The sequence below is a fragment of the Salvelinus sp. IW2-2015 genome, unplaced genomic scaffold (assembly GCF_002910315.2).
Source record: "Salvelinus sp. IW2-2015 unplaced genomic scaffold, ASM291031v2 Un_scaffold1461, whole genome shotgun sequence".
Lineage (NCBI taxonomy): Eukaryota > Metazoa > Chordata > Actinopteri > Salmoniformes > Salmonidae > Salvelinus > Salvelinus sp. IW2-2015.
The window spans coordinates 121,694-145,806 of NW_019942922.1; the positions used below are offsets into that span (position 1 = coordinate 121,694).

The following is a 24,113-nucleotide window of genomic DNA, read 5'->3' on the forward strand; positions in this document are numbered from 1 at the left end:
TAGGTTTTGGCCTTTCTAGGGAGTTTTTCCTAGCCACCGTGCTTCTACACCTGCATTGCTTGCTGTTTGGGGTTTTAGGCTGGGTTTCTGTACAGCACTTCGAGATATTAGCTGATGTAGGAAGGGCTATATAAAATAAACTTGATTTGATTTAATTTGATTTGATAAATTAGACTGCTGTATAAATTAGTGTACATTTTTTTTCATTAAAAAAACATATGCCTGGTTTTATTTCAGACAGAATATAGGCTTTCTACATGGATTGGGAGTTTCTATGATGTTTTAGTTAGGTCAGGACTATGTGTCAGTTTTTCCAATTTCTTGTCTATTTTCTTCATACATCAGTAGGCCTACTTTGGAAAAGTATTCCGAAGTTTAATCCAGAAAGTTGTTGCAAAGTGTGTTGCTTGTACATTTCACTTATTTTAAGGAACGCCAGCACCTGTATGCTACTGGTCACTTTAATAATGTTTACATACTGTTTTACTCATTTCATATGTATATACTGTATTCTACTGTATTATCGTCAATGCCACTCCGACATTGCTGTTCTTAATATTTATATATTTCTTAATTCCATTATTTTACTTTTAGATTTGTGTGTATTGTGAATTGTTAGATAATACTGCACTGTTGGAGCTAGGAACACAAGCATTTCACTACACTTGCAATACATCTGCTAAATATGTCTATGCGACCAATAACATTTGATTTGATTTTGATAAGGAAATTCATAAGTATAAATGACATAGGCCTATGTCTAGGCTAAGTGTGCGACTTTCGTTGATATGAACAGATTCAGCAAATTCACTGGCAGAGAAAAACTTTTAGGTTTGGGGAGATATGAGGTAATGAAATCATTTGTTGTAAAATAATTAAAAGAGTCCTTATATTTTCGATTTTGATTGCTTCATACAGCGGGAAATTGAAAAGATAAAGGCTAATAATCGAAAAACCAACAAACACCTTTAAAATCCAAGAATGTGCTCCTTTATAGCCTAACTAAAATATATAATTTATACTCATATCACTTTTCAAAATTAAACCTTTTTTTTTCGTTGTTATCTTCAAATCCGCAATTTTGTATGAGTTAAGCATTTATTTTATTTTATTTCACCTTTATTTAACCAGGTAGGCCAGTTGAGAACAAGTTCTCATTTTCAACTGCGACCTGGCCAAGATAAAGCAAAGCAGTGCGACACAAACAACAACACAGAGTTACACATGGAATAAACAAACATGCAGTCAATAACACAATAGAAAAGTATATGTACAGTGTGTGCAAACGAGCATAATCTATGGTGACAAAATATTAACAATAACAGAATAACAGAACTTCAATAAAAATGTAAATGAGGTTTACACCCCATTTTCACACAATTTTGTACGAACCTGAAGAGAAACCTCATTAGCATAAACATTTAAAGAATTTGTTCAGCGACATAATGTGAAATTTGCTTTTGTATAATCATTATCTGCATTGAACTTCTTGTAAATCTTCTTAACACAATATATCCAAGACTAGGGGAAAGGGAGCAAAACACTCACACCTCGTCGAAGCACTCCTTTCCAATTAACTCCAACAAAAAGTGTAAATTGAAAAAGTTTCAAATAAGCCTTTAAGCCGTTAAGACGTTTTTTTTATTGTCTGATTTAGTGCAAACCTACACCAAGACAGCAATGAAACGTTCTTTGAAAACGAATAGGCAATGAGTGCAGGCAGCACAACTTTGAGTAAACTACAGTAAATTAAACCTTTGCTAATTTACGCGTTTGACAACCATCCATTTTTCTTTTAAAACATTTAGTAGGCATACTTGTATGCCATTTGTGTGCATCGGATACAGAAGGGTTTTATTCGTTGGCTTTAGGAAAACATGGACAGCGATGTCAGGGGGTGATGTGTTCCAAAGGGCGTGCGAGTCCCTGTACGCAGAGCAGAGGTGAGCACAAAAAGTTTGCAGCAGCCTATTCTCTAACTTTGAGAACAGACGAGTGGTGTCATTGTCATTACTTGCTGGATACCTATATGGTGAATCATCCACTTGAAACARAAKGTTTGTTTTTCTCTCACAKCGTGAGAGTGGTGTGGAGAGGTCTCCAYTGAACACCTCTGCTACTTTAGAGATGGCCATTAGCAGAGTTGACGACGACGGGGGACTCTACATTAAAAGCATTTACAGAAGGGGCAGGTATCCTATCAGTGATCCTGCGTTAGCGACATGTGAATAATACAAATTCATAAAGGTAATCAAACAATGAAATGAAACAGTGTATCTGTGTTTCCAATAGCAATATCAGGCTCATTATCCAACATTATAAATGGACACTTGACTAAGGTCAAGGCCAGATAAGATATGCGGTTGTCGCAAACTTCAGGCAGGCCCATCCCATTAGCCACAGACATCAGTTCAACGTCTAATTTTAAATTACATTTGGTTGAGTGCGTGAATTCTCTATTAAACCAACAAAAAACATAGGGTAAAAGTAGGGTGTAAAAAATACGAAATTCCCTTACGTTGATTACTTTTTGCAAATCCAATCAGTTTTCCACGTTGATTCAACGTCATCACATTGAATTCATTATTTTATTGAAAGGACGTAGAAACAACGTTGATTCAACCAGATTTTGCCCAGTCGGATAGGTCAATAGCAGAGTAAAGGAAATCGATTGCAATCTCTATAAAACATTGTGGTAAAAATGCAATCATCAACTTTCCGTTACTGTGTTCTATGTAATAATTTCACAATAGCCCTGCTTAAAATTAATAGGCTCTCCAAGGAGAATTGCGTCTGACGAAGGAGTGGTGGACCTTAAAATACCGCCCAAAATGCATTTTTATATGACATTTCTAAATCATTTAAAAAAATGTACAATTCAACTGAATACATTAACAACATTAGGCTGTAGGTCTATATTTTGATTATAGATGCATTGCAGTATTACACGTTTTACAACAGAATACAATTTTCAAAAATACAATACAAAGGATGATGCATAAAAATGTCTCATAAATGTTTTTGCCAAATAGAACAATCTGAAATGTTTCTGACCATACAAACAACAACTTAGTCTTCCGTCAGACAACCAGACAACCCATTAACCATGGTAGAAAGATACCTGAGCAGCACAGGCCTCATTCTCATCTCATTAGACCAATTATGCCACGGTCTGTCTGGATAACCTGAGAGCCTGTCTCTTCATTAGAGAGATGTGGGCCTGGTGTGGCTCACTGCTGTCCTCCCCTGACCAGCTGAGTGTCCCTGACCCTGGATGCTGGCAGACCCTGACCCTGCCGGGCCACACAGAGTAGAAGAGGTAGGGCGGGCGGCAGTGGAGGCTTAGTCAGCCAGGCCAGGCAGACACATGCAGCAGCTCCTGGGTGAGTGAGAGACACATGGCCGCAGGGGGGTGCCATGCCAGCCCAGGCACGTAGGCATGCCAGTGTACTAACACACCATCACTTCAGGGACATCCAAATTATATGCACAGACGTATGTGCAAATATGTACATGTAACCTAAGTAGTAAGTAAGTAAGCCTTGTCAGAGCCAGAACGACCCATAGGGCCGTTACGTACATGTAACATATAGACCCTAAATGACCAACACATCCACAGACATGAACGTCATATACACAAAGTGGCATATACACTCAAGTTGCCATTCATACAGGCTTTGCCATTCACAGAGGGTAGTAGGTGTGCGTCCTTGCCTGGCTTCTGCCACAGGTAAGCGTGTCAGTCTGGTCTGCCCCTTCCCCCGTTGGCATACCCTCCTTGGGTTCAGTCTCTACACAGCTCTGAGGGTGCAGGTGAGTAAGGGACAAAGGCTGCATATGCCAACACTGACACTGGCACACTGACGTCAGTCAGCACGTTCTCCCACGCACCCACACCCCTACTTTCCTGTTGATATCCTCCGAAGTCCTGTCGATCCTCTGTTTTAACACATTCATGTCTGTAAGTACCAGTGCCATACATTCACCTCCCAATACCTCACTATCAGCTACCGCATCTGGGTTAAAATGTATTTCTGTCGGGATTGAGGACATAGACTAAAGCTCTACTGAGCCCCCCATTTACCTCCAGTGTTTTTCATTGTGATTAGTGTAGGCTACAGTGAGAGTACAGTGCTAGCCTCGTAACTCTCCATTGTAATCAGCGTAATCAATTCTGTTAACCATTAAACCAGAAAAATAAGGAGAGAGTGAAAATTCGACTTAAAGGGAAAAAAAGCAAAACCCTCCCCACAATCTTACTCTCTCTGTGGGCAAGCAAGTGATGTGTAAAGACTTTTGAAGCGCTGCGCTAGCATTCGTTGTAATTATCTCAGTTTACAAACCAGCGCGTTACTATGTGTGAACAATCTGCAAGCAATTTGTGGTGGCTGCGTGCTCACAGGCCCAGGGTTGGCCGGGGAGCCATCAGAGGGAGGCACGAACGGCACATACCGCCCCCACGCAGGGTCGTCACCTCACAGCCACGCCACGCTGCTGCAGGGTTAGTACTACCTCCACCTCTCCTTTCCCCAGCCCACTCTACAGTACCACTGACATCTATATCACACTGCACTACCACATAGTTGACTGGAGTACTCATGAAGCGGTGTTAGATATTGAGGTATGGTTCCAATGGACTCCCCAGAAGATTTATCTTGAGCTTAAAAGATCAAATCAAGCCAAGGATCATTAAGCAAACAGCACCGGCCTGAATTAACATTAAAACGTTTTGGTGTGTTATGTCAAGACCTGAAACCTTTCTGAAAACATTGAGATCCAGGTGAACCCAATGATCTAAACCATTTTGTTTTTGTAATGGTGTACAGAGATATCAAATTGATATTATTCTGCCTTTAGTTAAAACACAGGCTGAAAATTGTTTCGTGTTCCAGAGAAACGATGGGATATTATTGACAGGGTGTGCAAGAAAATATTTAAAACAAATTTAGCAATACATGAGTATGTTTACATAGAGAATAATACTGATGATGGCTAATGATGTCATACTAGTGAGTAGACCCTTTAAAACAGGTGAGAAGGCTACTGTACAGAGGACAAGGCATATCACTACAAGGTCTGACTTCATGAGGGTGGCAGTAGTAGCACTTGAGATTTCCACTTGAACCTCATCACATGCCCTCCCCCCCTCCTCTCCTGTCCCTCCTCTTACCCCTAGCCCCACGCCGCTGTCTAGAAAGAATGTTTAGTTGAATAGGGAAACCACCGCCCTGCTTTCAGTGACGGTGCTGGCGGCTCGCCGTGCTGTGACAGGCTGGCTGACTCTGCACCAAACAACATGTTTATCTCCTCAGAGAGCCGTCGATGGGCCGCAGCTACCCAGCGTCTGTCGACCTCCATTAAGAAACACTGAACCTCTGGAGGACATGATTACACTAAAGGAAGGACTGTTTAGCAATCAGTTCTGGCGTTGTGAGTTGAAATTGAAGTGTATTGATCACAGAAAATAACGTCCACAGTTCCATTCACCAATTAAATCTCAATTCATCTCCTTAAACCCTGGTAACAATCCGTCAAACGATGGTCAGCGAGGCTAAAATATATGGCTAATGACAATTTACTTGGCAGCTCACTGAATATGTCCGTCACAAAAAGCAATGTTGTTTTCAGAGATCTAAAGTATTTTTTTTACTTGATAGGGCCTGATTTAATTCATAGCACATTGCCTAGTCTGTTATCTCTATGGCCCAATGCATGTAGTTGAGAGAACTTTCATTTTTATGAGCAATGAGTCACTCATTCCAGAGCTCAGAGATCTCAACAACGTGCCACAGTCTAAAAAGAACCCACCACATGTCCTTTTGATTCAGAATCTCAACACTACATGAAAAGAGGGATCTCACGTGCATGTGTTAACTTGCTGCTTAACTAAGCTAATGGGCTTTATTCCACTTTCAAACAGTGCAGGATAAGAAATCAAAGGGATGTCTAGTAATTAAAAAACACATATGCCCCGAGAGTACAGTATGACGCATCATTACAGTCTCCGTCGTAACTACAGGCTTTATGTGTAACAAGCTAGTCATACCCAGGGACAGAAATAACAAGCCCATGCTAGATAATCGTCCCTTTCACTCTCTACTACTATGACATCATCAGTAGTGCAGCCAGTGCGGCTGCAGCATTGTGACTCTGGGGTCCTCTCTGATTGAGCCAGACCCGTGGAGTGTTGTCTGTGGGGGCGGAGTCCACTTTGGACTGGGCGTATTTTGATTGGAGGGCAGGGAGAGGCCACCAGCAAATGGCTCGGTCTCCTTGTCTGTTTTGTGGTCCATTTGTCTTGAGGATATATTAATGCCTACGCAGTAAATTAGCATTTGGTATTGCATTGGCTAGGTATGGGTAAGGCAGTAGAACTGTCTGGACCAGGGTCTGCTGTGAACCCATGGAGGACAATACAGCTTACTAATGTGCTTTAGGGTTAGGAAGAGTTAGCATTTTACAAGCCACTCTAAATTGCAAGATGTACTGATTACATATAAATATAGACTGAGAAACATGTGAGGAGACAATCATGGCTTGCACAAAAAACTCACACATGCACAAACAGGGAAGCACACTACTCTTGCAGAGTGTTGAACGCTTTGCAATCAAAGAAATAAAGGGGCAATCTAGCACACAATCAAACTAGAGATTTATCCAGCTCTCCTGCCAACAGCCAGGGCCCTCCTCTTTCTGAACAAGGGATGCACTATTGACTAAATTTACCCCCCCCTCTCTCTCTGTCTTTCTCCATCTCTCATTTTTTTCTCTCTCTTCAGTCTTCCCTCAGCCAGTCGGTGAGGCGTGATGCCAACCCTTCCCACAGCCGGGCACACTGCCCTGTCCTTTATGCAAATGCTTTACCGCCATCCCAAACTCACAACCCCCACTGTCTCACCCTCCATGTCTGTGCCCTTCTCTCCCCCCTCTGTCTCTATTTTTCTATCTCTCTACCATTCTCTCCCACATGAGGAAACTGAGAACCAGCAATTAGACTTTTGCTTCCGAGTCCTCCATGAGGCCTGCTGATCTGCAGTCAGTCACACCTGCACGGTTCTTGAGTAAGGCCAAAACACCCTGTACTTTGTTTTACTACCGCTGAGGGCAAATTACACAAATGGGGGTATGTTTAATAGAGGTGCGGCTCATGGACACTCCTGTAGGTGTGTCTGCAATAAGTCTGATAAAGGACTGCCTCTGCTAAGACAGAGAAAGAGAGAAAGAGAAAGTGTGTGTGTGTGTGTGTGTGTGTGTGTGTGTGTGTGTGTGTGTGGGTGTGGGTGTGTGGTGTGTGTGTGTGTGTGTGTGTGTGTGTGTGTGTGTGTGTGTGTGTGTGTGTGTGTGTGTGTGTGTGTGTGTGTGTGTGTGTGTGTGTGTGTGTGTGTGTGTGTGTGTGTGTGTGTGTGTGTGAGAGAGAGAGAGCGGTTAAAAGGGAGGAGACAGACAGAGGGAGGGAAGAGATGAAAATGATTCATGTGATGATATTAAATAGAGCCGCTTCACATAACCCACAGGTACCATTATCTAGCAGTCGTTGACGTGATAATGACTCAATTCCCTTTCATCATCCAGGGGAAAGTATGGAAGGTATTTTAATAGACAAGAAAGGTACTTGTTTGTTTCTTGTTTCATAGATGTAAAACAAGAAAGAAAATAATGTTCTCTTTGAGGTTCGAGAAAGTGCATTCATGCGATTAACGTTCAAGCATAATGTCTATATATCTGAAATAAAATGATAACTCTGTAATAATGGTACTATCATCATCATTGTCATTGTTGCGATGAACCAAACATGAGATTAGAACCCCAGGCGTGCTTCATGGTTAGTCCCAGTGACAGACAGGTAGACAGAGAGGGTTAATCAACCAGTAGAGAGACTGAAGGAAGAGCCTCCTTCATGTCAGCAAAGTTAAGCTTCCTCTGCTGCKGTCCCCTCTAGYGCGGAAGAACGTTGAGGATGCCGACAATGAGGGCCGGGGTCCACARACGCCGGACACAGCCCCACACAGCACAGGAAAGCAACTCAGGCTAACACAAACACTCACAGAGACACACCACTGTCTGGTCTCCTTGTGTGGCCTGTTCATGGAGTATGCCTACATGGACATACTGTGTAGGCGCTCACTGCATCAGAGCATACCCCTTATATTTACATGAACCAACTGACAACAAAGAAAACTTACACTAAAAAGCTAATGTTACCAAACTGAATTTGTGTGGGGCTGAACTAATATACAGATGAATTGTATTCATGCCAATGTCAACCAAAGAAATCCTCATAAAGTCTTCTMGTCAATGAATGTGAAGATGATGACTCATTTATTCTGTGTTTATAAGCCTGTGCCACATAATAGAAGGAAAAGCCCCCAGATAACCAAATGCATAGACTTCTTTAAGCAGAATAAGTTAGCAATAAACATTGAGAAAAAAGGCTATCCAATGGTAAACTTGCCTTGTGTCATACAATGGCAGCTCTGATTTTCTGAGTCCGCATAAACAAATAAATAAAATAGGAGGTGGGTGATGTTCTGGGGAGTGAGAGACATGAACACTGTTTTCCTATTGGTAAACGCTACTGCCCACATCCCTTTCCCTTCTTCCTGTAGAGACTTCCTTGTGTTCAATTACTGTAATAACGTTTCAGCAACCTTCCAGTGCTAGTACATGATGGAGGTGATAAAAAACAAAGAGGGAACAATGTTTTATATTTTTCCCTAGCCTGCTGTACAGAAAAGTTGCACCTGAAAGACATGTTAGTTCTGTGTGCCTTTACAGTATCTGTCTGCCTGTATCAACAAGAGCATGATAACAGTGATATCCTGATTAATCTCCAGCTCCAACACATTATGGGCAGAGGACAAGAGGTCAGATATGTTAAAATGACCTCAATCAAAACCCCAACTAGTTTTACTAGGCGTAATACAGAAAGTGCTCCTCATTCTCAATATCAGCTGAGCATAAGAGATCACGGAGCAGACTCCAAATAAAACAAAGCTTTTATACTCCAATATCATGATAGTTTGTAATTAAACTATTAAACTAAACCCAATCCTAGACCAATGAAAAGCAGACCGTCTGTGTGGTGGAGGGAAATGAATGAGGCCTTTTCTTTAAGAGTGGAGATCAGAACTCCTAACTCTGGGATTTTGTGCTGTTGRCTTTCTCCCCCTGGAGGGAGTAATTAGGTTATGGAAGACAACTGCAGCATTGTTTTAACAGTGGAGGGATTGTACCGACCAAAGTCCCACCAGCGACATGCTTCTCTCTCTCACAACAAAAAATGTCAGATGGATTCGGAGGAGGCAGACATCTTTCTGGGGGCTGTTTTTGGTTGGAGTTGGGTTGGGTTCTATCTGTTTGTGCAGAGCCACTGTTAGGGAGGGTATCCCATGTATCCACTGACTTGGCAACAGAAACAGTTCCTAACTAGAGAAATATGGTTATGATGCATTCACATTCCTTCCAGTCCCCTAGGAAATACAATACGCTTATATCGTCTGTTTTAATCACACTCCGCTTCCAAGGAGAGAATACAACCAGCCATGGCTATAACGAGTCTTTCTCAAATATACATAGAGGTCAGTTATAGTAAATATGCACCGTATTGATTGATGGGGGGGAAAAATAGAACAAATCACATTAGTTAAAAGAATGGCTTGGAGCGCTAACCAACCTACTGTATTGCCCAAACACAGACTCTCTTCTCCTTGATTGTTTTTACATCGAGCAGTTGCTGCTGCAAATGTTTTAGATTTTAAAGATGGATCAACATTGCCCTTGAATGCTCATTGAAACATGTACTTTAATCACTCAGGCTCAAACATATTCTATGCAAATGTAACGGCTTTAAGAACGTGCCGTAAGCTCACTCCACGGCTAGCTTGAAATGTCGCGGAAGGACATATACCATTAAATTGGTACCTTTTGAGTGGCTCAACCCTTTGGAGCATTGTCAATGGCAGTCACGTGTGTTGTGAAGCAGAGGATCACTGGTTCGAACCCAGTATGGGGCAGTCGGAGGAAGCTAAGCTGTTAGCAGCACATTGACCCCGGTTACACAGTCAAACATACACACAGCTAACTCAAGCAAATCCTACAGAACAGATCAACTACAGACATGTKTTTTGGTCAGGAGCTCTTCCATCTAGTCTAAAGATGATGAACATAAATCTTTAACTTAAAACCCCACTATAATGTACACCTCTGCAACCGCCTAAGCCATTCCTACTTTATCATACATTTTAGTAGCATGACCGGGACATACAGGGAATTGRGGTCCCCACAAGAGTCCTAACTCCGAGTCGGGAACTATCCTTATTTGGGTAATGGAAAAGACATGACATGACAAATGAAAACAAACGTGTAMGGATTTGATGTAGATATTCAACACCATTTGATGGTCCATCATGTCTAGACTTGACAGWCCCCATAATATGCTGCAGATGGCAAAAAGTAACTTAACTGATGACGATAATGATATGTGTTTGYGTTTTACAAGGTTATTCTCAAGACATCCTGTGCCAAAAAGACTGACATAAACTTGACACTTTAGACAGGGGTTGTAGTTTTTCCTCATTCTCTTTTCAACAAAGCACTAAAAACTGAGACCATGACAAGAGCACATTGTTTCTCCATTCAGATCACGAGTGGTCACATGAGAAAGTGCTTTAAAAGAAATGATACCTCAAGCAAGCAGACATCTTATTAAGTATGGGAAAGGGCTGATCAAGGAGCAATGCAACGCTGGTGTTCTAAACTCCTGCATATGTTTGAAGGAGAAGCTTTTCCCCACTTTGTGAAAACATAGTGCGAGTTGGGACACAGTTCCTTGAGCTACAACAGTGATGTCATGAAGTCCCCCATTGAACCTGGTGGTGACATATGTAGGCTTGACCTTGTTTTTCTTCATGCATTGTTGTTACATACAATCTGTATTTTTGACAAAAATAAACTTAATGGGACGTGATTGTCGTGATTGTCTGGCTGTAGCCTACTTAACGTAAACCCGTAAAGTATTGCACATTTAAAAATTAAAAATAAATCGCTGAAGGGGGATAACATTTTCCACTCGAATTGAAAAGTTTCCATGTCAAAAGAACCACTCTGGCTTGAAGTCATTTTCAAAGCCCCAACAGTGAAGTTTTTTTTTCAGCTCTTGAAATAAGGTTACAAGCGCTTTGTTACAGCTTGACTTGAGTGTTTTTTAGCATCCAAACGTCAATGCTCCTCCACCCGTCCCCAAGACAGGAAAAACTCCTTCCCTCCAAGTTTAACCCATTAAAAGTCCATTAACCCGATGTAGATCATTCTCATTCCTGATGAAAATATGTAAGCAAAACATATTGTTTTCTCCGATGTACACTTTTAATTATAAAGTGATCATTTTCAGATTGGTAATCTTATCGAGGATCAGAGTTATCAGGTTCCAACTCACGGCTGCATTCATCACACCCTAGGCTAGAAAAACAAAACCGATTCTATTTCAACACACTAACTCAATGAGGTATAACAAACAGGAAACACGATTAAAATAGTGTCATTAATTGAGCCAAAACCCACAAATCAACTTTCACCTTGATTCACCTGCTCATCAGAAAGAGTTGCAAAATGGCAACATTACATGAGAACAATATGTGACGTCATTGGGTGACGTCTTCACTTTACAACTACCCTAACCTAAACTACCCCCCCCCCAACCACCACCACTCCCCACATTGGTTGTTGTGAGATTAGGTATTTTGCAGTTGTCTGCTAATGTACATAATTGTCTCTTCAGCCACAGCCAGGTGCAGGGAGAAGTGCTAATGCAGTATGTTTCCACAGTCAGATTTGGGGGAGGTTAGGGAGTGAAGTGCCATATGGGTTAGGAGTCAGTCGAGGAGRTGGCACACATGGTACGCTGGCAACACAACAGCCCCCCTCCACCCCACCAACACCACCTCCCCAATCATCACTCTGGTCTAGTGGTGCTGGCRGWGATTTTGACGGTCGGCACCAGACTGACAAGGGAGAGTCYAGAATGCACACCTGCGCCTCGTGCTTAAGTGTGTGCAGGTGTGGGAAGTGTTTGAGCGTGTGTGRTMGCCGGTGTATGTGTCCATTKATGCATAATGCATAAAGCCTGAGAGYGTTTGAATGTGCATGTARGTGTGTCTGTTTTCACTCACATACTGTACYTGTGTGTTTTGGATGGGTGTGTTAAAATAGATGMGGAGATATTACCGATTCAGAGGTAAGATTGTGCCATATTTGTGTGAGCTTGTGCATGCTTGGTTATGAGTGTGTTTGTGTCTGGTAGGGAGAGAGAGCGAGCAAGAGGGAGGCAGGGGGGTAGATAGAGCTCAGATTTCATACAGATGAATCCAGCAGCAATGTAATGAGGGGTCTATATATTTAGATCAGTGGGAGTTGAGGTCAGAGACCAGACTGCMGTCCCCACCTCCATTACAAACAACAGGCCCCTACTGTAGTGACCTTCAGTGGGGTGTCAATGAGCAGCAGCAGCTCTCTGCTGCTGACCTGTGACATGCCAAAACAATGGATCTTCATGCTCTTTCTCATATTACCAATCACACACTTGATGTGAAGTTTATGCTCCGTATGAGACAAACAAACCCAAAACATTTTGAGGTATTTGATATTAAAAGCACATCCACCTGTTTTTATAATTCACTTATAAATCAATTACAACACTACTACTGATAGACTTCGGACACAGGAGTCTACATTTCCYTCTAGAACAGACTCCCTCAGTGTTGTTAAGCTCCATACAATCCCCTCAATTCTGAATTGTGTGGCACTTTTCAATTCAAACACTGCCATTACACCCCACTACAAACCTAGTGGTGTGACAGAGTGCTAGTGGGTGAGGTCTGCATATCTCACCGATGCCCTCTGAGATAGGGCCCATCAGGCAAAAACACTAGGACTTATCATCTCCCCCACACTAACACTCCACAGGGGATGGGTAGAGAACAGAGAGAATGTTGCATGGTGAGAAATAAATTGCAAAGGAAATAAGAACAACATACTGTAGACCTTTTCAACTGTCAAAACAACAACGCATTCTAGCTACCACACCATGGCATGCCTATCTCTGCAAACCCAAGCTGCCACACCCTCTCTTACACAAATACCACCATCCTCACCATATCCTCTCACTCCCAGACAAACTAGTTGTCAAGACAGTCAGTGGTCTAAATACTAGATAATAGGTGATAATAGGTGCTCCACTCTTTAGATTCATGACTAATCATGGAAAGCACATACTGTACCAACGTGTCAGTCCATCCCATGCAGCTYCCTTATTGCCCACAGCTCCGACAMAGCTGGGAGCTGGGATCCTTCCCTCCTTCCCTCTGTTGATTTGTAMGGGAAAGCCWCATTTTCACTTMAGCCCCTTCTCTCTCCCAGATTGTACAGAAGTATTTGTGTGTGCCTATGTATATTCTAGCTCAATTATGTKATTTGRGCTTGTGTGTGTGTGTGRGTTCTGTAGCCATGGCAACAGCACAACATATCAGCGACCACGGAACCGCACTGGGGCTAAAGGCATTGCCAGGGTTCTGCCAAAGCATAATCCATGCCAGGGGTGACATGAGCGAAGGGAAAGGCAGGAGGGTGGAGACGGCAGTGCGGCGCATGCACGCGCGCGCACACACACACACCACTCTCTCTGCACACACACTGGATATCCTCCTATTCTTCTTGGCTGGAGACTCCCATGGCAATAGCAATAGGAATCCATTCACCACGGATACTAGGACAGCTGTGCAGATACTAAATGAGACTCAGTTGGTTTGGGCTTTTCTGCATGCAGCTTGAGATAAAAACTACATGGTACTTAATTCAAATCTATATTCCCTCTTGCCAAAATACWTCCAATTCATCCAGTCTTTGTCTTCCCCATCACACAGTGTACTGAATTCTACATAAAATAYACAGACATTTTTMGGAGATACAACAGTGCCKCCATCATGGACTTACAAAGTRTGATGGAAAARGTTCCAAAAACATTTATCAACAAAACCTTGAAATGTCCTTTAAATATTCTTGATATGTTCATTAAATGTTAACAAGTCGGGGCATRTCTAGGTCCAGGACACAGTACCTCCTCCCTGAGGAATAGATAACAGCACCAGCCACCAGCCAGCCRATATCTGTGATTACAGAGACCAGGGCTTTGCCACCTCATTGTTTATGGCTGTTTGAATTTGCCAACTCCCACAACCACCAACCAACCACCAAAGGAGACTTGAGGCCGCCGGTGGTGGTGGTGGCCTGGTAGGAATGAATAAGTAAAGGGAACACAGTGTCCTTGTGAGCYTCTGGCATTGTGGCCTGCCGGTGTCCCCATTACATGATGGGAAAAGAGCCACCCGCTGCCACGAGACACCTACAAGGCCKTTGGGGGACTCCGGTTTCACCGTAACTCCAACCTTCAACRAGGGATAGAGGAGGAGAACATAATAAAGTTCACATGTCCATTAAATTCKTTACTGACTTGGGCTGTCTGGAACACAGGMGTTATTTTTCTACTGGCTCACTCCAATGGCTATATTCCACACCAATCAGAAAAGCACTATCAGACTACATACATTCTTTGGATCATTCTGATTGYCTTTACTGCAGGGCAGGGGGCTTGCTCTCCGCACAACTGAACTCAAGCACAGTAATATTATAATTCAAAATGTCCGCCATAGAAATTCTATAAAAGGCATGAAGGCCTAATTTTCTTCCCACTGCAATTCTGTGTTTTGGAGCACTACACTTTGGGTATTTGTTTTTGCCCCATAGATTAACCACAGTCAGTGCTGTCTGAGTGCCTCTTAAAAATCAGTATAAAACATCATTACCATTCAGCCTAAAACATGTGGATCCTGTAACACAGGCTAATCCAGTGATAACCACACAGCGGCCTAATCGCATTCGGACGTAGGACGGAAGGTTCTGGTGTGTTTATGTGTGTTTGTGTGTTTGGTGTGTTGTGTGTGTTGTGTGGTTGTGTGTGTGTGTGTGTGTGTGTGTGTTGTGTGTGTGTGTGTGTGTGTGTGTGTGTGTGTGTGTGTGTGTGTGTGTGTGTGTGTGTGTGTGTGTGTGTGTGTGTGTGTGTGTGTGTGTGTGGTTGGGGAGTGCATGGGGCTGTTTGTATGAGTGTGTATCTTTATTCAAAAAATCCAACATTTCTGTTTATTCAGACTGTGGTTCCATCAGATTTTAATCCCCTGAACAGCTGTTCCAACTCATTTTCCAGGCCTGGGGAGAAAGAGGGGAGAGGACAGGAGGAGGGGGGAGAGGAAGGGGTGAGGAGAGGTTAGAGGAGGGGAGGGGTGAGGAGAGGTTGTCTACATGGAGGTTTCAGTGGAATATGTTTAAGATATTCAAAAACACCATGCCTGATAACAACTGATAATAACATGGATTATATTTGCCTATCTTCATGCAGCAACACACAGTAATACATACTCACTTAGGCCTAACATAATTTAGGGCAGTTGATTAAGCCACAAATGTAGSCATGAAGGTAATTAAGACAAAGGTGAATTATTTAATGATCTGCAATACAAAGATGACTTGCAACTAGAAATATGTTCCTTAGGACTAAATTGTTTAAAAATTCTACAAATATCTATTTAGTCTTTCTGTCTCAAATATGCATGCAAATAATGGGTTAATGYTAAAACATTTTGGGTTTGCCACTCAAGGGTTAATTGCATGAAAATGGGAAAAGCAAGATACATTTTCAAGGCAACAAGTTTGCAAATTTTAGATGACATCATGAAATTATGTGTCTTACTTTTGCTAAACATTAGGCCTATCTGCTTGAATAGACGGCTAGTAGGCTACTTTCYGCCAATCGGTGCTGCGGGGCTACAAACTGCAGAAATTAGGCCCATAACGAAACTGTATTAAATAGCCATCTTGTTCTTTCTCCGCAGTTAACTTTTGGTTTATGTATGTTAAGCTTTTTAAATAACTTAGTAGGACTTCAGGCCGACAGCAAAAGTGTTTGACTAGCATTGAGTTGTCTAAAAAAAACGGGCCAATATATTTTTGGGCCTTGTGCCTATACCTTGACTGCTTTTCAACCAAGTCCGAACGTGTGGGAAATACATTTAGCAAATMATGCTTCCTTTCAATAAGATGAATGGTTAAGGTAAACGAACGTTTTTTAATTTTTAGTATTTAAAAAAAATAAGTAATATGGGCTACAACAACATATGGTAACAATGCCTAATAAAATGTATATAACACACATTAAAATATATATGCCTTAAAATAAATAATAGGGCAACACTTACCACTAATGGATTGTTTAGAAGGTGAGTAGTGCAATACTTTAGTGTCGCGAGGGTGTTAAGAGGTGTGAAAAGCATTCCCGCGCAGGGGTCACCGTCCCGCGAGCAGGAGAGCAAAGAGAAGAGGATGTTAAAATGTCGTACGAGTAAGAATAGTATAGGGTGATCACATTTCATTTATTGTATAAACTTGTGAGCATAAACAAAATCATTAGCATAAAGTGGCTTAGGCAAATGCGAAAAGAAAATGGTTATGACCTGGTGGCTTTATGGGAACAAGCCAAGCATGCCATGCTTCCGTGTTATAGCCTAACAATAGTCTATGCCTAATAATGACTATAACAACAACAACAACATTAACAATGTCATTTGTATTTTTCAATATCACAGATACTCCACTGTGTAGAGAAGAAAGGTGTTGAATTCTGCTTTACTGATCTAATCTGCTTGATTATTCGTACCTATGACATAAATMAAAAAGCCCTACACTCTTACAAAAAAAGGGTTCCCAAAAGGGTTATTCGGGTGTCCCCATAGGATAATATTTTTTGGTTCCAGGTAAAACTATTTTGGGTTCCATGTAGAATCCTCTGTGGAAAGCGTTCTAAATGCAACTCAAAGGTACCTGGAACCAGAAGGGTTCTTCAAAGGGTTCTCGACAGCCGAATAACCCTTTTAGGTTCTAGATAGCACCTTTTTTTCTAAGAGTGTAGTGCTGCAAGACTGGAAAAGGCAACGCTATTCCGATAATGGTGTCTAAAAACTAAGTTAATAGCCTATATCAGCCAGCCACACAACACGGTGAATTTGGTATAGTCTATTTCCATACCTACTGTAGATAACTTTGGTATGGGCTTACATTGTAATGTTTATAACATCATAAAACATGTATGCTTACTAMAAACAACACACGAATAAAGTATATCCYGACCTCTGAATGCTTTCCATAATTTGCCTCTATTACACCCCATCCATCTCGCCACTCTCCAGAAAGGCTTTTACCACTGTTAATAATTTATTCGATTGTTTATATTGTGTTGCCATATCCGATGTCCAAACTCGTTTTTTAAATTATTAACCTTAATTAAATAAACAAAAGTGTGAGTCTATATCTGCAGACAAGAGACACATCAGAAGTGAAGGGAATACAGGAGGCTTGGGCTGGGCAGAGAGGCGCAAGCTCCACGCACGCTGGACGAGTGCAATGCACAAAGCTGTTCTCTTGTTGAATATCTCCCTAAAATGCATGAACATACCAAACTCTATACAGTCAGTGTATAACTTTTAATAATATATTTATATAGTTTATCCAGTCCAAAGGATTTAGCCTATAGGCCTTCTTCTGCATATGTGCAGCACGTGCGGAATGTGCAGTCAGTTATGTTGCCAATTCATTTTAATTAACGGACAAAAAAATCTCTGGCTCTATGCAAGCTTCATTTTCTTTTCATACTGCCGTATAACCGCTTTAGTAAAAATATGACATTTATCAATTCCAGAAACCCTGTAAATAAATATGCATTAGCAAATTAAGATATATGTGTATAGGACTACCAAAATCTCAATGCTAAACTGTTGGAGAGAAAAGTTCGAGCCTACATAGAGATTCCTCTCTGTGCATCTGATAAAGTCCCATTCCATCATTTTTAAATGTGTGGGCCTATTTTCTTTCTCAGTTGTATTTAAAAAAAAGTACAAGACACTCTCTTCCAATATATATCCACTTCTAAAAAAGTATTCAAATCAGCTTTGTCCTGCTTCTGTCAATCAGGGAGTAGAACAGAGAACAACATGTGATCATTCTACAGTTMTAAATGGAAACAGACTACTGGCCGTGCCCGCAACTGAGAAAAACACCCTTTCTGCTTCTGTAACAGGAGTCAGAGGCATGGAAGTAAAATTGTTTTAATAAAACACTGTAAAATTAGGAATGAACTACGCATCACACAGGCCTTGGCAGTCTACTGTCCAGTGAAACCAAGGGATAAACAAGTTTGCTTTATAGGAATAGATTTCCAACAGTTATGCCACTGGTTAGGAGAGTCATAGAATTGCAGATAATATCAACAACCATTCTATTTTGGACCCAGAAAAAGGCATGGCTTTTTAAAGAATCCATAAACTAACAAAAAATCTACACAGAAATGCAAAGAAAGAAGAAAAGCAGACCACTAAAATGTTTTTGCAAAACCAGGAATATATTGATGCAGAGAGTTAAATGATGGGTGCCTCACGATTCAGTTTAGGCCAAGGAACTTTGTAGGTTTATATTATGTGGATTTATATTGCTAAAATATGTTAAATATTTCAGTCAGTGGGCTCAAAAACCCCTGTTGTATGTCACATTTATCTGTGAACATATACTGTTGACAGTACAACTTCAAGCAGAGCTTTCTCTGGTGCTTCCCTCCAAGTTACTTTGCCAAGCTAAGGAAACTTCCAGTTCCAAGAGTCATGATATTGCACATAAGTCATAAATGAATAGTTACTGAACCTCATATATTTAGGGTTCTTGGTGAGTCCAAAAAAGTTAAGCAATGATGTGTGACATTTGGTCACTTTAGAATGGAGCCTGACCTTAAATCACTGTTCATTTGACAGAGATGTTATAGGACGATTACTAATACACATTATGTTTTAAACACATCCATAAACTAAATAACTAACTGTTTCAGTTATCTTATGACTGTGCAATGCACTTTTTTGTTACAATCCATTGACCATATCTCCGCAAAAGTTACAACAGGCACTATAATACTTGTTAATACTCTCTTTCCTCCAGGACAAATAGACTATCATTTCATAACATGGAAAAAGAGAAGCTTTATATATATTTTCCAAAAAAACTTGTCTTGAATTCTTGATTTAAAAAAAGATKATGTAGATTCTGAAACTGTTACCTGATCAACTCTCCAGTTTTAACAAATACAATATATCAAGACAGATTTAACATTTAATGAGCATATTGAACAATAATTTATTTAGTTATATTATATAGCAAGAGATTCTATATTGCTTTACAAAAGTACGTTTTATTTGGGTAGGACCTTATCAATTACCAATTAGTGCCAATGAGCTGTTCAATTTATAAGCTATTCTTATCTGCCCAACTGTCCTCAGAAATTTGGAATATTGCATGTGGAAGTACCAGAGTAATTCCCTATTGAATATGAGTGAACTTTACAATGTATGGTGTATGTATACCAAAAATACCAGGTTGTAGGGTCTGGACATGCACTGTATAGTTGAAAGTATGTTATACAGTAAGGGAAAAGCAGCACAGAGTAAAACATCAGAGGTAGGTTTCTTATTCAAAGTTATGGAATATTTATTGGCTGTAAATTGTGGGATGGTTGTTTTTCTATGAACATAAATGGTCAAGAGTTTATAATAGCAGATTAAATACAGCATTTGTGCTAGGTACAGTGGACCAGAGTCACTAAAATAAGTTAACATCAACGGGGCATGACCAGAACCTTGAAAATAATCCTTATGGCGCATATATGCAGTGAGATACTCGTGCGTAAAATAGTCTATACATTATATTCCCGACCATTTACTTTCACTAAATASGTACGTTATATTAATCAGAATCGAGCACGGTTGACAAGTGTAGGCTACTGTAGAACTGGCGGCAGCACACACCGACCTAAAGTCTTCGACTGTCACAGATTCAACCGTTAGCGGATAAAGCTTTTTTGACGGCCACGCTTCCACATGTAGCCTCTCTCACTGCCAAGCGTTTGCGAGATCAACATTTTGGAAAATGTCAATGTAAGATCATCACATGTAACACTAAACTTCAAGTCCAGTTTTCTACACTCACTCCTTTCTCCTCCTCCACTTCTCCCCTCCTTTTATATTAAATAGATTCGGGAGGAGCGCCATTTTCTCTACAAAACCATGTGTAATGAAACGCATAAGAAAGCCCTGCGAAGAAATGCCATCTAAGAAGAAAAAGTGTCAGAGATACAAGGTAAATGCTATCAAAAAGGAACAGAGAGTAACAAATAAYCTCAAATTCAACTATTACATAGTTGCAAATGGTGGGAGCACTAATCCACCAAGCAACACCGACTGTATACTAAGCAATAACAATGAAATAATGGCATTTACCTGTGTCAAGCAGTACGGGGAGTACATGGTTATTTTTAGAAATGAAAATTGGAGAGCTTATTTAAGTTGGATGGAAGTTCGCTGTAGTGCTGCATTMCAATCGCTCGCCGTCCTGTTTCGCTCACTCCATGCTGTACTGTAACCCCGCCTAGAAGGCTGAAAGTGAAAGCTTACACAAACTTTTGGGGAAAAAAGTTTTGTCTCCCACCCTCTTCCATGTATTCTTCTATCGTGCGCACGGATATTTTTGGGGGGATTGATCAGGGGCGACGGTGTTTGCTATACAACATAATATCATTAACATGAATCTCTCAATTTCGTAAATCATGTGGTGGCAAACTCCTGCTTAATCCGGTCGTTTCAGCTCATACTCAGTAAACATGCATAATGACAATACACCGTTCTCTTTCTTTAGGGTAACAAATATGTTATTACGAGGGTTGAATGAATAGGAACGCCGAATGCGTAATATCCAGCGTTTTAGCAATACGACGTGTAGAGTAGCCTATATCCTAAACGAGAAGGTAAAATGCTTTACAGAAGGTCCGCCAGTCTGAGCATTGTATTTTGCAATGAGCTAAACATTTGCTATAGCTACGATGTGATTTTGTGTTGATGTGTTTTCTATTAAATATTATTATAGGCTTATTAGGCCTACCAGTTAGTAAAGTCCATGCAATCATAAGAATATGATTGCTGTAAGGTCAAAGGTGATGCTTCATATGGGGCCTATGGCCGACAATAAAGACATATAATGTTGARAAATAATGACTTGATATTAAGAGATTGACTTAAAATATTGGAAATGTCATTTGTTTTCCATCAGAGAAACGAGAAGGTAGACGAAATATTTAATGAGATTGGAAATGAACGAAACTGGGGTCTTGGTCGGGATTCATTTTATCCAGACCCATGTAAATTTGACTCTAGCGATGTAAATGAATGGGTTTACCTACAATAGTAGGACATTGTTATTACACTACAGTTACACTGCCTCTGCATYAATTAGTTTGTGAAACAAATGTAAAAAATATTTGTCAGTGTTCTGCAAGTTTTGTGTTACTTCTATTGGTTTCTGCCCCCTGATACAAAGGCCCTTTCAGCATCTTGACTGAATTTCAGTGCACACTTCCATCCCAGGCCGACGTACAAGTAAGACATTTAATTGCAGAGTGTATAGAACACTATCAGACATCAGATCCAGACTGAAACCTGTAAAGGRGYCTYCAYTTGAAACAGCAGAGCCACACTGTTGGTCTGGCTTGGGACATTTACTACAATGAAGTTGACTTGAAAATGAAAAACAGCCCAACCTGAGGACTGCTTGATATCAAATCAAATCAAATCAAATCTTATTTGTCACATACACATGGTTAGCAGATGTTAATGCGAGTGTAGCGAAATGCTTGTGATAAGAACATACTGTATGCTACCAAAACAAAGTGTGGTATAAGTGTGGTATAGTGTTTGGTGGGGGTAAAGTCATTGTGGAGCTGAAATTTTGATCTGACAACTGGAGTCCCTCAGATTTATGAGGCCTACTGCTTGTGCATTTACACCGCAAGCCTCTGCAGGAGAAACAAAGAGATCTGGGCTAAAGGACGTTGTCATTTGAAACTCAGCTAAGCTAGATGCAGCTCAGTAATTGGAGGAAAAATGGAGTGTTTGAGGAAGTCAAAAGAACATTGGCCAAAAGTCAAGCGTCTCAACAAGGTGGGTGTGTACCTTAACAGAACTCCTGTAACTGTGAATAGTGGCCGCAAAGCACGTCTAGTGGTCTAGAGGTTCTTGTATTTGAGTTGAGCATGGTTCTGCGGAAAGAACATCCCAAAATAGTTGTACGTCACCTGATTACCATTTGCGCCTCAGAGTCACTCCAGTAAATTGCATGAATGTACAGTGTTGATTTTCTGCAGAAACAAATTGGAACTGGAATTCCATTAGACATCAAATCCCTCGTATTTTTTGCAGGGAACAGTAGCTGTCAAGCGGACATTCACCCAATCGCTTGATCACCTCCGCCCGCATTAGAAAAGCCTGAAGGATTACCACTGGGAAAACTAAAAATAAGTGTAGATGTACTTTGGTGCACGTGGTTATATTGTGAGCACTCAACCTGGATACATTGGTTACAACACAGTTTCATGGCAACAACTGCTGTGAATACATTTTGTGTTCGGAGGAAATAGTGTTCCCCATAAGTGGATCCTGCATCTTCCTGAGTTGCTCTGATTCAAGTACTTTTGCTTAGGTGGTGTACTGGAGATATCATTGCCCTGTCATTGTTGATTTTGACTTTATCGGTGGGTGGCTCAGCAGACCTTCCTGCTTCAACTGTGAGTCCCACACATCAACGCTTGTTTTCTAGGTTGCCGCCGTCGAGGAGCATATCATTTTGTTATCTGTTGGTCTATAGAGTTTAATTACAGTTGCTGAAAAAGTAACTGATGCCAACCACCGGGCGGCTTATCAAGAAACATCTTACAAGGCCATCCACATGGATTCTTCAAGAGGCCGTACAAAGGAAATCTTTCGAAGCTATCAATTGAGTCAAAGATAGGAAGGATTCTATGGGTTGTCTTTAGACAGTTCCAACGTAGACCCTGTTATTTGTTTTGGATGAGCTTGCAACTTGGCTGTCAGTCATAACAAAAAACAAAGCTTCTTTACTTCATCGTAGCACAAACAATTCATGAGGCAAAAACCAAGTTTGTTCGTATAACCTCGACATCCCGAAGCCTAAGGTCGGACTTTATCAGTGTCTTCGGAAGCCATTGTTTGTGAAGACTGATTCTCTTGAGCATAACTACCGTCTTGTCACTTCAGCTGATGAGATATTGCTAGGTAGCTGTATCACTGGTGGGACAAGATAGATGTCACTCCTCTTACGGCGATCGTAGAGGCTTGCCTGATACCTATTCTGACATGATCTAGCTGGACCATCATTTATAGCTTGATAGCATGTAGCAGTTATGGTTCCCTTTATACATTGACAACACACAGTGCTTCCGCGCACCGCACATAAGGAGCTTTGTGAGATTAGACTAGCATCACATGTGATGGCAACTACTATTCAAGCACGAAGAATACCAGCGGGAATTATGTTCCGTGCCTCCGGATACGAACCACATATTTAGGTGAACAGAACTTTGCTGACTGTCTGACTAAAAAGGGACAGTACATTTGCCTGTGAATCTTCGGATGCTCACCTACAAGGTTCTCGATCACTGAAGCCATGTCTACAGTATGAAAGTGGCCTCTTCAGCCATGATCGAGCTTCACATTACACATACCTTTCACTAATCATCCCTGTCTATCACCACCATTTGTAATGGGGATCTTGAATAATACTTGGACATTAATTATCGTTTGTTCGATGATCTCCCTTCTCTTCTTTCTCTCTTTCTTCTCTTCTCTCTTCTCTTCTCTCTCTCTCTCTCCTCTCTCTCTCTCTCTCTCTCTCTCTCTCTCTCTCTCTCTCTCTCTCTCTCTCTCTCTCTCTCTCTCTCTCTCTCTCTCTCTCTCTCTCTCTCTCTCTCTCTCTCTCTCTCTCTCTCTCTCTCTCTCTCTCCAATTCAATTCAATAGGCTTTATTGGCATGGGAAACATATGTTTACATCCACACATGTGTGTGTGGTGTGGTGATGTAAACATATTGTTTTCCATGCCAATAAAGCCTATTGATTTAATTGGAATTGG

The 24,113-nt window shown here is 41.1% G+C and overlaps 1 protein-coding gene across 6 annotated transcripts in view; it reads right to left on the bottom strand.

The window, feature by feature from the left end:
- The window catches only part of nfixb (nuclear factor I/Xb), a 147,815-nt gene that overhangs the window by 109,510 nt on the left and 14,192 nt on the right, over positions 1–24,113 (bottom strand). For 2 of the 6 annotated variants that reach the window (XM_070439178.1, XM_070439172.1), the window contains one exon: positions 16,302–16,337. The exons of 2 other annotated variants lie outside the window; for them this stretch is intronic. In XM_070439178.1, the coding sequence (XP_070295279.1) occupies positions 16,302–16,337 (36 nt within the window). Of the gene's footprint in view, positions 1–16,301; positions 16,338–20,414; positions 20,584–24,113 lie in introns of those variants that run through there. 2 more of the 6 variants (XM_070439173.1, XM_070439175.1) reach the window with 2 other exon arrangements.